The sequence below is a fragment of the Physeter macrocephalus genome, chromosome 18 (genome assembly GCF_002837175.3).
Source record: "Physeter macrocephalus isolate SW-GA chromosome 18, ASM283717v5, whole genome shotgun sequence".
NCBI classification, from domain to species: domain Eukaryota; kingdom Metazoa; phylum Chordata; class Mammalia; order Artiodactyla; family Physeteridae; genus Physeter; species Physeter macrocephalus.
Window position 1 is genome coordinate 13,155,478 of NC_041231.1, and position 16,941 is coordinate 13,172,418.

The window sequence follows — 16,941 nt, forward strand, 5'->3', positions numbered from 1 at the left end:
ATTATATAACACGGGAAGGGCTGCCATCTTTCATTCCCTTAAATTGCCTGGGAAACAGAAGGGCATTTTATATAATCTGAATATACTTATATGGGAATGAATATGGGTATAAAAAGCACATATTAAATTGATAGTTTAATAGTTACAAAGATTAAAAGCAGACTCTGGAACTAGAATTCTAGGGTTCAATTCCTGACTTTGTTACTTGCTACCTAGATGACCCTGAGCAAATAACCTAACCAGCCTAAGTTTCTCCATCTTTAAAATGGGGATGATGATAACATCTGCTCCACAGGATCGATGCCAGGCTTCCATATGGGGATGTATGCAGGGTTTACAACAAATGCATGGCACAGAGCAAGAGTATAAATATTAACTAAGTTAATAGAAAATTAACACAGACACACACGTAAGGTGAGAAAGAGAGAACAAGAAGAGGAGAATTAGGATAATTTGAACTTTAACACTAGGGACTATGCATGACATACTCAGTTATCAACATCCTGGCTTGGAAATCACATAGACCTAAGTTTGAATCTTTGCTCTGCCACCTACTAGCTATTTTCTTTAACTTATGCTAAGTTGATCTCTCAGGTTTCTACCGTTTGTGTTTTGTTGTTCAACTGTATATTTGTTCACTTAGTAGTTTTTTCTTTCATTCACTCACTCACTTATTCCAGAAAAGACTTAAAGTAGCACCTCCATTTTCTCATTTATAAAATAAGGATGGTGGTACCTTCCTTAGAGATGGATGTAAAGGTTGAAAAATATTGAGGTTAAACCAACAACTTAAAGTTGCTGAGCAAATGTAGGTTCCTTTCCTCTTGTGAATGTATGTAGATATTTTTTTAAAAATTGAAGTATAGTTGATTTACAACATTGTGTTAGTTTTGGGTGTACAGCAAAGTGATTCAATTATATATGTAGTTTTTCAGATTCTTTTCCATTGGAGGTTATTACGAGTTACTGAATATGGTTCCCTGTGCTATACAGTAGGTCCTTGTTGTTTATCTATTTTATGTATAGTAGTGTGTTTCTGTTCATCCCATACTCCTAATTTATCCCTCCTTTCTCCCTTTTCTCTTTGGTAACCATAAGTTTGTTTTCTAGGTCTGCAGTTTTAGTATCAGTTCCAGACACTAGAAAGTAACTGCCTTCCATACTTGAAAGCCCCTCATCGTTCTCCTATGCCACGTGCAGCCATGTCAACTTAATAACCTGAACATCTGTTGCTTTAGAGTGGCTCAGGGTGCACAGGTAGTGGAGATGAAAGGTAAAAGGCCATCCCTCTAGTAGATGCTTTAGGAAGTAAGACTTGAAGAGGCCATCTCCTGGAGGTCACAGGCTGCTCCTGCAGAGTGTGAAATTGGTGGTGAGTCAGGGTGTGGTGGAAGGTTCCTACTCTACTTCCTGCTACCCCATCCTCATTATGAAGCTCAAATTGAAACTCTGCCTTCACTGTTTCAATATTCTGTACAGAACCTTGGTAAACAGCTTGACTCAGAAGCACCAGTCACTACGGTTACAGCATTACTCTTGGGTTCGGGTTTTTATTGTCGTTGCTGTAATTTCTTGCCTTCCTCCCCACCTGTCTTCCTCATCTTCCCCTTCCTACAACCATACTATGTTATTTTAAAGATATCCCAAATATCCATATCTTTCTTTCCTCCCCAGTACCAATGAATATCAGAATTGTGATGCTACATTTGTGCAATCTTGACTGCACCAATCTTGACCATGATAGATACTGGTACTACATATCAAAAGTCATAAAAATGGTGCAAACTCTGCTCTAGCAATTTTACTCCAAGATACTTATCCTAATGCAAGAATTATATGTACTCTTTTTTAGAGAAGATGTGTCAAGGGCAAGGTGATATTAAGGAATTATTAATTTTATCAGATGTGATAATCTAGCACGGTGATTATGGTGTTCTTATCAATTAGAAATGCATTCTGAAATACTTTAGGTAAGAATACATAACGTCTGAAATTCAATCTGAAATGTCCCTTCACAATAAAAGTTCAGAGGGGACCGTTAAACATGATTTGCAGGATATCGATGGCATGTGAAGCTGGGTTATCAGCTCTTGGAAGTTTATTATACGACTCTCTCTACTTTTATGTAGGTTTGATAAATTCTATAATAGAATATGTATAAAGCAGTTAGGAAAATGAGGATTTGAGCACTGTTTATAATAATGAAAACTTAGAACCATCACAAATGCCCCAAACACATGATTAAATAATATCTATATGCTGCAAGTATATGCAATCATTAGAATTTGACAGACAGGAAAGTATAGTTTTAAGAGAATACCTAGGAACCAGGAATTCAACTTAGTGTGTTATATTAAAAAACTCAAAGACTACTTTGATAGTATGGCTATTTTTTATATTTAATACTCATCAAATATCAACAGTTGGTTATTACTGGAGAATGGATGATGTTTATTTTACTTTAGCTCAACCATTTTTTCTATTTATATATATACATAACATATAGAGAAATAAAAACAATACATATGTAAAAACATGTATATATGTGTATACATATATTTTATAAATATATATCACCAAAATATATGCCCATTCCATATAATATTCAGTCTCTTGCAAGTAGTAAAACTTTGTAGAAGAGCAGTTATCTTCCAAGGTAAGTTAATTCCTGCTTCCATACATATCAGATTTTCACAGATGTAATCTATGAATCTATTATTTGTGACTTTATGTAAAATAGACATAGCAAACATACTCATGTCACCACTTCCTGCATCTGCAACCATAGCAGACATCAGCAATCAGTCATGATAATCAGTCCGAAGGAGGCTGGTCTCCAACTCCTTTACAGTTAGTGCTTTAGAAAGCTAATGTTGATCTGACTCTTTTTAGATAAATATATGTGTCATCCTTGATATGACTGTATATTTTTAAGAAATTATTCCTGGGAATTTACTGTATATAAAATAGTATTCTTGGATATGAACATTTAAATAAATTGACGATAACACAATCTCATACTTAATGGTTGACTACTCTGCTTGTAGATTTGGCCTAAATGCTTTTCATGGATTTCACATATTGGACATAAAAACACCATTCTTTGCTCTCAAAGAACTCTCAGTCCAATAAAATATCTAGAAAATACTAAGGAAAACCATACGGTGCTTTTGCTAAATATCATCTGTTCAATATTTTCATTAAATAAATGTGGTAGATGGTAGGGATTGTCTTTATGGAAAATCAAAAATAGTAGGGTGTGTTGCAAACATTGTTTATCGATTGGTCAGTGTTTTTGACTTAATCTTATTGTTTACATTATAAAGTTTTTTTGTTTGTTTGTTTTTGTTTTTTCTGTAGCTCTCAAAAGAGTTTAGATTTTCTATGATTTTCTACTAGTCCCCAAGAGACTTCCTGGTAGGAGACAAGGACTGGGTTGAAACTTTCTAAATTTCAAAGAACACACAACCTGGTATGATACCTCTGCTGCCATCACGGTTGAAGTCCTGCCCTATGATTAGTAGACCTCAGGGCAGTTCCTTCTTTACCTTTTTTAAAAAATAAATAAATAAATAAACAAACCTTCAAGAATCAGTCATCCACCGGAGTTCCTCTTCTGTTTCCTGAACTCTAAGACCCCATCTTTGTTTCTATGCTTTCTTAATATCCAGGAAGAGACTGGAAACTTAAGTTCAGATAAGTGGTTGGCCCTATTACCTAGCTGGAGAAGATCGTACGAAATCAAAGAAAATCACCGAGGATGTGTTAGAAAATTTCCCAAATTAGATTTGCCTTTCATAAAAGACGGCCTTTAGATAAGAAGGGCAAGGGCTTGCCACGAGCTGAGGCTACAGATGCATCTCCCTTGGACTGTTAACGACGCACAGATCTTCACGTGTGTAGAGCTCCTCCTCTTTTCAGGAACTATCCTGTTCTTAAAGACTATTTGCGGAGTGTTTATGTCTAGAACAGAGTTCATATCCCTGCCTATCCACTGGAATTATGTATGGAACTATGCCTGGACTCCAAGCCAGACCAATAAATCAGAGTATCTGCTGGTGGGCCTAGGCATCGGCTTTCTAACTTCCCAGGTGATTCTTATGTGCAGTCTGGGTCAACAACACCTGCTCTAGAATATTAGGTGATTTGATCACTCATGTCCATTTTACACACAGCCCCAGAAGAGCTGTCCAAGGGATACCAGAAACAGAAGATGAGGTCCCTTGAGTGTATCTATTCTTGCTATATGTATCAGGATTACATACTCAAATGTCTTCAGAAACATCAAATAAGTATTGAAGTATGTTGCCATAATTGATTACATCTCAGGGCCAATCTTTGAAAATTGTTACTCGTTATATGAAAGGTTTCCAAAGCAATACCTTGCTACGTATTAGAGTATACATATGTTTGTTCAAGCTTGGTAACATCCTAATGAATGCAGGATCACATGTTTCCATAGTAAATTTTGTGAACATGTTATATAATGTATATATATTTTATGCAGAAATGTTTAAGAAATTTTTGAGTCATATTAAATTATGTTTATATTCATGTATATATATGATTTTCCAACAATCATAATCTTACATAATAATGAATTTAACCCAGAGAAAACACTGAATAGTTCAACAAATGGAAGCGACCCATTTTTCCAGTGAACAGCAGAGCAAAAGCCAGACAAACTTGTCAGAGAATTATTCTGCATCGTGGATGCTTCACATTTTATTTTTAATAACCGTACAAGAACCACGTTGCCTGGTTACCGTCTTCATTTTGTACTCTGATCTAAAAATGTCTCAGCAGCCAGAAGTTTTCAGTGAGCTCCACACCTAAACTTATATAATCAAACATCTAAAACAATCCAGGAAGAATTTTATTAAAATGATATTTCATTTTCTTCCCAGTCACAGATTTAGCCACTGCTTAAAAGACTGAGTGAAAAAAAATTAACGTTTGAAGGAAGGACTTTAGTTATGCTGATCTGAGAGGGAAAAAAAAAAGACTAGAAAAAAAATAAGGAAAAGGAAACCTGGTAAAACAATAACACTACTGTCCCAAATATGTGACCATTTACTACTAGAATTCCTAGAAATATAAATCAAAAGAAGAAAAAAATATGTAGACCGAGAAAAGCTTAATACTTAAAATATTATCTAATAATTCATGACAAAGTGACTTTTATTTTGGGGTATTTTCAGGTTTTAGTAAAACTGTCTAACATCTTTACTTTTTGATTCCTATTGTAGCAACTCCTAATGCCTGCTATTTTGATGTATATTTTTCTCTGTGTTATTTACCACATTAATGAAGACGCCATACTTTCAGAGATGTAAAAATAACCTGAGACTAGATGTCGTATGTGAATAAACGTCTTCATGTAGAGATCAAGTTCAGGAAGCAAATGCAGGTCATTCCATTCTTTCACCACCCAAGTTACCAAGATATTTCTGAGGTGGAGACAGTGCATGAGGTGCTACAATAGGAAAGGTTATTTGCTCTGAGCTCTACTCTCTTCGGCTTTTGTGTTACTATATCCTATTTTCTAGGAATCTGCTTACACATTCATACGGTTGCACGACGTGCTGGCTGGCTGAGTTTGGGGTGAGTGTCTTAATTCAATCGGGGTCAATCAACTTCCCTTTCTTGGGAACCCCAAATTGGAAATAATGAAATTTCAGTCTAAACCCAGACTGCTCCCTTTAACGGCAGAGAGGTAAACTCAGGAGTTCCTGACAGCAGCCATGTTGATGGGAAGGTAGAAGCGGTTGGTTTACTTTGGGAGAGAAGAATGAGTCAATCTGAGGCCAAGAGAGAAGAAACATGGAGATAAAAAACGAAGAGTGTCTTGCATTTTCTACAGGGCTCAAGTATGTGGTTCTAATCTGTTTCTGACACCTGGATACATTCCTTTCCCTTGGACTCTGTAAGACACCTCTTTATTTATAATAAATCATCCCCCTTTCTTTGTGCTTGGCCAAATCCCAATGCTGTCTACTACGGATTGTCAACTATAAGGGTTGTAACTAATATTGATGTAGGGGTAAGTCAGATATGGATCTTGTCCTCAAGGAGACTGCCAAGAAGGAGTATACACACAGACAATTTTAACCAAAGAGAGAGAGTTTTAGAAGTTATAGAGCTGAGATGATAGATGTTTTCACGAGAAGCAGGTAACATTCCTGGCTCTGGAAAAGGTAGATCAGGAAAGTTTTTCAGAGCAGTGATATTCAGTCAATGTATTTGAACATGTCTAGAATGATAACCAACACTTTATTTTTTTTCTTTCAATTTTTTTCTAGGTAATTGGTGTTACAGGAGTACAAATTCAATTTTCTGCCATTTGGATCAGGCACAGAAATCTTTGTTTTCCCTGCCACTGTGGAACACTACTGGAGGGAGAGCTTCAGGCTCTTTATTTTAGCATAAGCAATGGGGGGGGGATATTCAAACCATATGGCAATATAATAAATATGGTCTCACCTTGAACATGATGTTTCCAACAACTAAATATGGTCAGCACTGTTTGCACCAGAGCCCTACTGATAGATTTCCCCTCCTCTAAGGAGCAGGCCGCACACTGAGTGCCACGGGAGAGCTGTGTGACCATTACAGGCCAAGCCTGTGCTTGCTATCAAGCACCAAGGTCAGTGGCATTATCAAAAGGAATACATCCCCATTTTGATCACCAGGGATTGCTTTTTTTGTCATCCAAACTTCAAATGTGTCTTGGATGAAATCAGAAAATGGCATAATAGAGCAATTCATCACAGCAGAAATTAATGAAAGCAAGAGGCCCCATGGCAGAGAGATTATGAAAACACAGTCTTCACCCCTCAACTCACTGTCAGTCTTTGAAGGTAGTTAAGAAAATACAAACAACAATAACAATAATACTGAGTAATATTTATTGAAAAACATATAAATCATTATCCTGGGCTTAGAGTGTTAAATGTGTTATTCAGTTCTCACAAACATCCTATGAGTTAGCCATCATTATTATCCCCATTTTGTGAATGAGTAAACTGAAACTTCTATAGTGTAAATAATTTGCCCAGAAGTTCATAGCTAATGAGCTGAAGCTAAACACAATCTGCCTCATTCCAAAGGGTAAAAACTCCTAACGACAATGCAAGAAGAAATAAGAGAAGAAAGCCATATACAAATTTGGAAGGTACTCTACTAATGTTACAGGAATTCAGGGAAGGAAGGGGAATGCCAGACTGGAGTTACGTGCATTCATACCATGGCAGAACTGCGATCTAAGCTCAGCCTTGAAGATGCAGACTTCATATACACGGGAAGGAGTAAAGAGAGCAGAGGATACTAGCAATAATAAAGGGGTGAGGCGGTTTTATCGTATTATTTCTGGATGATGAATAGACCGATTTGACCACAATGGATGCTTTCTCAGAGGAGAACCTTCTGTAAAGATACTACGGCATCAGACGTGGGAGGGTCTTAAGGCCCAAGAAGTTGGATATTATATCACAAGCATTGTGAAGTCATCGAGGGTTGGTTCTTAAGAGTGGATACCTTGACAGCAGAAGGACTTGAGGAGGACTGCATTAGCAGGACTGGGAGAAGAGCTCACATTTGTTGAACGACAATGGGATGGAAGCATTCACGTATGCGGTCTACTATGGTTCTTAATATACCCTGGAATATAGTAACTACCATGTCTGTACTTGGATGTCAGGGAAGATGCCTCTTTCAAGGTCACCAAATGGTAAAGGTAGACACAATATTTTAGCCCTAGTCTGTTTATTTGAAAGCCCATACTCTTAACTCTTCAATGTGAAAAACACTAAATAAAGAGATATTGGAAACCTGTAATAAAAATAATAACAATGAACATTGATGAGTATTTACTATTTCTAGGTTCTATGTGATTTACATGAAATGACCTATTTAAATCTTCCCAAAGCCCTGGCATAGGACCTACTTTATCCACACTTTTCAGATGAGAAAAGGGAAGCAGAGATAGCTTGCTTCATTTGCCCATGGAGATGGGCAAAGCATTCTATCATTTCTGGAGGAGATGAGATTTCATCTAGATTCTCTGGCTCTAGAGTCTGTGCTCATTGCTCTGCTATGAGCCTTTCAATTACAGCAGCAGCTGACCAAGAAATGAGCATGAAAACTAGGGCAGAAAGTTTGATGAGTACAGATGGAAAACAAGAACCTGCAGGGAGAAAAAAAAAGATCAATGGCGATTGGATCTAGGGTTTGGGAAAAATGGTTGAAGTTGAGGTCCGATTCAAGAGCGGCTTGAGAGAATAATTGATTGGTTTACTGATTGGTTGATTGAGGATTATTTAGAAAGATGGTGTCATTTCCAAATCTCTGTGCTTTAGGTGATGGCTGCCCCATGAAGGAAAATGCTGTGAAGTATAAAGCTATAGATTCAAAAGTCAAACAAATGTACGTGATGGTTGGAACTGAAAGAATACATTTAAGGCTTTTTTTAAAAAAGAAAAAAAAAAAAAACGTATACACAAAGGAGAATGGCACGTGAAGAAAGGAGCCATGAGACATGCCTACATTTAAGAATGTCAAAGAGAAACAAAGGAGCCACCAACAGAGATAGAAGGGAATCGTCAGAGAAACAGGGAGAGGCCATACAATACTGTGCTTCAGTTTAATGCTCTCATGTCACCATCTTGAAATTCTTAATAATTTTTGAACAAGGGTCTTCATAGTTTTACTATTCACTGGGCCCCATGAAAACATATAGCCAGTCCTAGGAAGATAGGGTTTTCTTTTCATCATGGATGTAAAAAATAGTGTGTAGTGTATGGCACAATGTTTCTCAAGTTATGCATGAATTTTATGATGTCTGGAAGAACAGTAACCAAAATTTCAATATGGTAAACCTCCCCGGGGGGTGAGCTGTAGTTTCCTCGTTATGCTTCATTTTTGGGGAGGGGGGTTAATTTTTTCTTCACATTTTCCATACTCTTTAAATTGTTAACAATAAGAAAAAAAGTTTTATAATCAGAGAAAAGTGGTGTTTAAATTTTGAAATCAAATAACGAACATGGATGGTAAGGAAGTGGAGCCTGTGGGTTTAGATACATACCTTCAAGGAAGATTGACAAGACAGACTCCTGGGGACTCTGTGTTTCCCCCTTTGTTCACTAAGAACCTATATCCTACTGTTTATAGGAAAAGGGAATAATATTAGAGTCCGTGAAGTTCTACTTTATAACCCCAAACTTTTTTATATATACACAGGAAAAATAAGTTGATACAATAAGCCAGAATGCTTTAGAACAAAGAAACAGCCAAACCAAAGCACAGCTGCTCCCATAGAAAAGGAAAAATGGTGCCATTGGCATCAGACGACACACACAAAGGGGACTTGGGCCTCTCTCATGAAACAGGCCACTAAACCGAATTCCTTTTAGACAACCACGAAAACATGTTTCTTAAGCTACTAATCTTAACTTCTTAACTACGAATCTTTGTTCAAAAGAAAAAGACACTATCCATACACTTCCCAAAGCTTCATATAAACATTCATACTAAAATAATAATAAATATAATAATGAATAAATAATAATAAAATAATAAATAAATAAATATAGATAAATCAGAATGTCTCCAATACGTTAGTTAAAATGCAGAAGGCAAGAATGCGTTGAATTTTAGGGTAGATGAACTAGTGAGAATTTAACAGCTATCTTTCTCAGTTTGTAAATTTTTTTTTTTTTTAAAGAAAGCAAAACCAAAATAGCAAGAAAGGTAAAAGGATAGGTTTTCTCATTACTTCAGACACTTTTCCTCAAATTCATGCTTTTAGTTTATGTGGTTGCACTTTCATTCCACTACAGCTTGCAATTATAGGTTATATTAAATCCAGTGTGTGAGTATTCGGATTTTAAAAAAAGTTTTTACTGGGAAATTGTTCACTTTATCCAAAAATTCCCCCCAGGTTTATTTGGGTCTCACTGATGACTTTTATATGATTTTGACCAAGATGAACCCTGTCAGAGATGAGGATCATAGATAAAAAGGAACCATGATGTTTTGGGGTTAATTTTTTTAACTGGGTGGAAAAATGAGAAGAAGAGATGCTATCTGGCATTAAACTCTATACTTGACTTGGAAGAGAAAAAAGACAAGCAAGAAAAGTTATTTTAAATTTATTTTGAGAACAAACGTGGACCCTATTTGGTGAATATGATGTAAGTCAAACGGATGACTGAAAAGTAAATGAGGCTAATCAAGGTCTATTTTGACTCTATATTTTCATTCAAAGAAAATTATACTTAAAGTGGAAAAAGAAAAAATATATATACAATGGGAACTAAATCTCCGACCAGCTGAGGAGAGACTAAGAGGGCATCCTGTCATTTTTCACGAGTTCAAATTTAAGTCCAAACCAATTATACTATGAGCATGCATGCTGTAGGATTGAAGGGAAGACTCCCAGAAATTGATGACACTGTAAGAATTCGAGTGGTGCCATAAGATCTCAGATGGAAAAAAAATATATTTTCCCTGTTTTAAGAAGGTGATGATAAAGGAAAATGAATTGTAGAAAACTTTGATGCCATTCTCTGGAAAATTTCTACACTTATATAACAAACGGTAGGTGAACACAATAAAAGAATTTAATGTGTCTTGACAAAAACAAGGTGACACAGAGTTAGTCTTTCAGTGACCAGGCTAGATATGCAGACAAAACACGTAGAACACTTTACGTGTCCTCATTGGGCATGTTCATTTCATTACCATCTTTTACAGATCCTGTGAACAGACAAAAGAAATGCTGTGTAGATGTAAACCATTACATATAGGATGGATAAACAACAAGGTCCTACTGTAGAGCACAGGGAACTATATTCAATATCCTGGACAAACCATCATGGAAAAGAATATGAAAAAGAATGTGTATATATATATATATATATATATATATATGTATAACGGATTCACTTTGCTACCACAGCACTGTAATTCAACTATATTTCAATAAAATAAATTAAGAAAAAAAGAAAAGCCATGTAAATCTACCATGTGGAGAGATGTGAGTAGGTGGATTTATACCTGACTGAACTAAAGATTGTTGTTGAATAATGGTTCAAAACAGAGCAAGAAGGCAAGGCAGTAGAGAGAAAGGACACAGTTTTGGGAATCAGGCACATCTGGGTTCACATTCAGCTTCTATTCCCTTGTAGCCGTGTGTGACCTTGGGAATGTTATTTAAATTTTCTAAGCCTGCGTTCATCTCTGAGATGAGGATAGCAATAATGACTTAGAAAGGCTTTAAAACAATAACGCTTCGTAACATGGTATGAAATGATATGTGTAAAATACATGCAGTGTCTAAGCTGAGGAAAATTTACCCTCTGATGAGTGTTATAACTGTCACGACTGATATGAGTATGACCAGTACTACTACATCTAATGAGAGGTACTAAGTGGTGTGCTACAAGGACCTCTCCCTGGTCCCGATCTTTTCGTGGTTCTAATCAACAGCTTATCGAATGAAGACTTAGTTGATACATTTACCAAATTCTTATGCAGCTTGAAATGTAGAAATCTAACCGTGTGATGGGAGACACACAGCAGTCTGAAATGAATGAGATGAAGTTTAGTGGAACAAATATGCATACACAAGAAGCCATTTTAATTGTATAATACACATGAAGAAAACTGCATAAAACCTAGTTGCATGGTAGAATGAATACTTATAAAGCAAGCATCCATGTAACCAACAACCAGGTCAAGGAAGAGAACACCGTTAGCCCCCAGGAGCTGACCCTTTACCATCACGTTCCACGTTTTCTTTTATAGTTTTGGCATATAGTACACGCCAGTTACAAGGTAGAAATAAGTATATTTCAAACTTAATGTAAATGAAATTATATTGCATGCACTTTGTACTTTGCATCTTTTGGTCAACATTTTGTCCCAATCTGAACAGTTATTCCTATAGATGCATTCCATTATGGCTCATTTATTTTCATTGTTGTACAGTTTCCAGGATATGCATATATCACAGTTTCTTTATCCTTTCCTTTTTTTTTTTTCTTTATCCTTTCTGTCATTGATAGATAATTAAGTTGCTTCCGATGTGTGGCTTTTGGCAACAAGAATGCTATGAATATTTTTGTTCAGGTCTTTTTTTTTTTTTTTTTTTTTTTTAGTTGGTATAGGCAAATTTTATTTCTATGGTAGAAGCATTTATTTCAGTTATAGAAAAATAACACTATTCAAAGTCAAGGTAACTAAGAAGAAGTATATTTTTTCCTTATATACCCATACTCAAATGTCACATATGGTTTCAAGACATTCTTAAATTAACAAGGACCAAATGCAGAATCAAGGTAGTACCTGTCAATAGAAGAGATATACTAAGGCTACGTATCAGCCCTGGAAATGGGAAAATACAAAGTGATCTCGTGCAGCGATTCTCAACTTTAGTGTGCATTAGAATCACGTGGATTGTAGAAGTACCTTCAGGGGACTGAAGGCAAATCACCAAATTAAGCAAGCCCTTGGTCTCAGAATAAATACCAAAGGGACTAAAGATACATACTTTGTTGCACAGGGAGGGGCGAAGACAAAATACATCATGATATATGAAATTAGCCATTTACACACTGTATGACTTCTAAGCCTCAGATTCAGGAATAATAATAGATACTACTCTCAGTTTTCTACAGATCAGGTCAGGTAGTGTGCAGTAAGTGATTCCCTAATTCAAAACACACAGCTACTATCATTATTTCATCACCATCATCATTACTATTGGATACAAGGACATTCTCCCCCCACCCCCAGTTCCAAATAGCTATTATCTATTTTAAAAATCAAATGACCACTTACTGAGTTCAAGCTCATTGATTACTGGTACCATTTTTAAATTGGTAACATTTTTACTAGCTTCAACCACTTACATTAAGATTTCAGTACATGGTTGAAATGAAAATTTTTGTCTCAACTAAGACAATGGAGTCAAAGAAGAAAGGGTAACTAACTAAAGCTTAAAAAGTGTGTGTGGTTTCTAAAGCATCAATAGCTAGACGAATGAACTGCTTTTCAAAGTGACCCACTTTAGACAATCTCTGATGTTCCCTACATTGTTTTCTGACTCTCACGTTATTTACAGAGGGAAACACATGAATAAAATACCTATAATCTTCATTACTTTCTATATTCAAGATACTACACAGTAATGTTTCACAGTTAAAGTTTTGGGCCATTTAAGTAACTCCCACATAAATATCTGAGGTTTTAATATTCTGAAACCGAAAGAAAGCTGAAGAGGTGCTCAGTCAGGCTAGGACAGGGTTTCTCAACCTCAGCAATGTTGACATTTGGGGTTGGATCATTCTTTTTTGTGGGGGGCTGTCCTGTGCATTGCAGGATGTAGGCATCCCTGGCCTCTCCCTACTACATGCCAGTAGCAACGTGCCCCACTGCCCAGTTTTGACAACCAAAAATGTCTCCAGACACTGTCAAATGCCTTTTGGGAGCCAAAGTCACCCCCAGTTGAGAACTACTGAGCTAGAATTGTACAGACATAATTGTAAACTCTGAGTGCACAGATTAGACAAGACTCTACGTAATTTTACTAATTTAAAGAGTATAGCACAATAGTTTTTGCGATACCGTTTATGCAAGGGCACATAGTTTTTATATAATATACTACTTAAGCATATAATTATCCACAAATAACTATCTTTTTCCTATTGAAAACACTAATATTCAACAGGAAAAAAAACCAATACAGCTAATCCTGCAACCGTTTTTATATTATCTAAGACTATGGTTTACAAACAATTGATAAATGGAGACCTAGATAAATCACTGCAAGTGTCCATCCTTCTGCATTCGTAGTCTCTCTCTCTCTCTACTTGTAAGCGCTCCTTTTCAATCTGCAGCTTCTCTGACTCAAATTTTAAAAACTGCAGCCTATCTTTTTCCAGTTGCAAGCATTCTCTCTCAAGTTTTAACTTCTCTGTTTCTATACCCTGTGGTTGATATATGGACTTTTCTCCTTGACCAAGTTCATTTTCCAAAGATGGTTTCTCTGAGGTGACTATCTGTAACCTCAACTTCTCTCTTTCAATCTGCAGCCACTCCTTCTCCAGCTGAAGCCATTCATGCTCCAGGTCTAACTGTCGCAGCGTCTCTTTCTCAATCTGTAGGCGTTCCTTCTCTACCTGCAGTCTTTCAGCCTCAATATCAAGCCGTTGTTTTTCCAATTCTAGTTTCTGTTTCTCTATGTTTACAAGCAAATGGGGCTCATCATATGCGCACCTAGATGGTGTTGAATTCAGAGTAAAAAACTCATCAATGTGGGGGAAATCAGTTAGTTCACTTTCCCTCCTGGAATCTGGTATGACTGATGACAACATTTCTTCTTCCTCTTCAATCTCAAATTCAGGACTCTGGGGATCTCTTTCTTCCTCTTCCACTTTGACCTCAGTTAAGGATCCACCTGCATCCCTGAAATCTGCCATATTTTGCCAATCAAAATTTGTATCATTTCGGAATCCAATCTTTTCATCTAACTCTTCAGTGAGAGGAGAGTCATCTAAATCGGATGTGGGAAGGGGAAACCCCGAACCAACTAGCTTAACGTTTGCCTTCATCCTCTTTCTCGTCATAAGTGCTCGCCAGTCAAGGTACCTCCTTTTCACTTCTGTCCCTGTTCTCTGTTTTCCTTCTTCACACACTGTGCAATCTCCTCCCAAGCCATTTGCTTCATCGCATTAATTGTTGTAGGGAACTGCTTGGAAAAAATGACTTCTTTCCTCTTTGTAATTTCTTTCAAAAGGGTCTGAGTTTCTTGTACATTGAAATTGCTTTTCCTTTTCCTTTTCAATTGCTTCGTTTTCTAACTTAAATGCAGTTTTTACAGTAAGAGAAGATGTAAAAAGAATTTTGAGGAATGCTACGAAGAACAAAAATCAAGGACAACTCCTTGATAGTACTTTGTTTAAATCAGAGTTTTCCATTCATCCAGTACCACAGGCAGGATGGATGATTCACATTATTAACCCAGCCCAAATATACTTCTCTTTAGTACCTATGTTGCGGTTGCGGCATATTTCAAGGAATTACTGCAGTCAAACTTGTCTTTCTCCTTCCTTTACCATTTGCTCCACCCCTATGAGGATCTGGAAGATGGTAGCCCACCTGCTCCAAAGGCAGTATCCTGAACACATAACACTGTGCCTACGACGCTGACGGAACCTCCCCACGCTCGCCTCATATGGAGGCTGCATCAGGGCATCTGCAGCATCTTTTAAAAAATTAATTAACTAATTAATTTTTATTTTTTGTCTTGTGGGGTCTTCGTTGCTCCGTGTGGGCTTTCTCTAGTTGCGGCGAGCGGGGGCCACTCTTCGTTGCGGTGCGCAGGCTTCTCATTGCGGTGGCTTCTCTTGTTGCGGAGCACGGGCTCTAGGCGTGTGGGCTTCAGTAGTTGTGACACGTGGGCTCAGTAGTTGTGGCACGCGGGCTCTAGAGCACAGTCTCAGTAGTTGTGGCGCGTGGGCTTAGTTGATCCGCGGCATGTGGGATCTTCCAGGACCAGGGATCGAACCTGTGTCCCCTGCATTAGCAGGCGGATTCTTAACCACTGCGCCACCAGGAAAGTCCCTTTTGTTCGGGTCTTGCAGTACATTTGTGTGCATATGGAAGAATATTCATAAAAATATATTAAATTTACTATTTAAATTATTTTTCTATTTTCCATTGCCAAGTACATACCACTTAATTCATGCAAGTTAAATCTGTTCTTTTGACACTTCTGTATATAAAAAGATATGTAGAAATAAGATTCAGAAGACTTTAATGGTAATAGCTGAACATTATTACATATGAATTTAGGTTCAGCAATGTACCTTGACCATAAATAAGTGCTCTTTTAATCAATATGTCTAATATATTCCTTTCAAAAAACCCCATAAATTATATTAAAATAAAGCCACATTCTGTATGGTCAAATGGAACATAATTTAACTTCCTGGAAATGCATTTTTCCCTACTTCGATAAGAAAGGATTTTTAAGGTATTGTTTGCATTTTTTAAAAGGAGGCTTTAATTTCTTTCTTTACCTCTGAAGGGAAATATAAGTACTGAATGCTATTTGGAGGTTTTACAGATAAAACATTTTCCATTTAAAGGAAATTTACAAAGGAAGGTTAAATGTTGTCTTTTAAGGTAATTATTAGTCACATGTATTGTTAAAATATATTCGTAAGATATCTGAATTCTGTAGTAAATTCCTTAAGTTTCTGACACTTACTGGAAAAAAGAGAGAAGGGAAGGGCAGTCAAAAGTTTTGATCGGGCTTCCCTGGTGGCACAGTGGTTGAGAGTCCGCCTGCCGATGCAGGGGACACGGGTTCGTGCCCCGGTCCGGGAAGATCCCACATGCCGCGGAGCAGCTAGGCCTGTGAGCCATGGCCGCTGAGCCTGCTCATCCGGAGCCTGTGCTCTGCAATGGGAGAGGCCACAACAGTGAGAGGCCCGCGTACCGCAAAAAAAAAAAAAAAAAAAAAAAAAAAAAGTTTTGATCGGGCAAAGGTGAAACCCTCCTAAATGCTCGCTGATACTCCAAAGGGCACTTAGAGTTTAGCTGTTCCATTACTATGCAGATACCCGCACTGTCCAACTTGGTAGCCATCTAACAACTGTGGCTATTGAGCATAAAATTGTAGCTAGAGTAGCTTAGGTGTGCTCTAAATGGAAAAATACATCCAAGATTTTGAAAACTTAGTATAAGAAAAAAGAATGTAAAATATCTCATTCATAATTTTATATTGATTAGATGTTGACATGATCCTATTTTGATATATATGGGTTAAATATATAAAATACATTAAACTTAATTTCACCTATTTCTTTTTCACTTTATTAACGCTATAAAATACAAACTTACATATATGTTTGTATTACCTTTCTATTGGACAGC

General features: G+C 36.9%; 2 protein-coding genes across 3 annotated transcripts in view; both read right to left on the reverse strand.

The window, feature by feature from the left end:
- GRM7 (glutamate metabotropic receptor 7) overlaps positions 1–16,941 on the reverse strand; it is a 919,887-nt gene that overhangs the window by 371,720 nt on the left and 531,226 nt on the right. The gene's annotated exons all lie outside the window — the stretch shown is intronic.
- LOC102979543 (myb/SANT-like DNA-binding domain-containing protein 4) lies at positions 13,822–16,653 on the reverse strand. The gene is given in 5 exon segments (XM_055080178.1): positions 13,822–13,866; positions 13,869–14,689; positions 14,692–14,857; positions 15,117–15,265; positions 16,629–16,653. Coding segments are annotated over 5 exon segments (1,206 nt in total).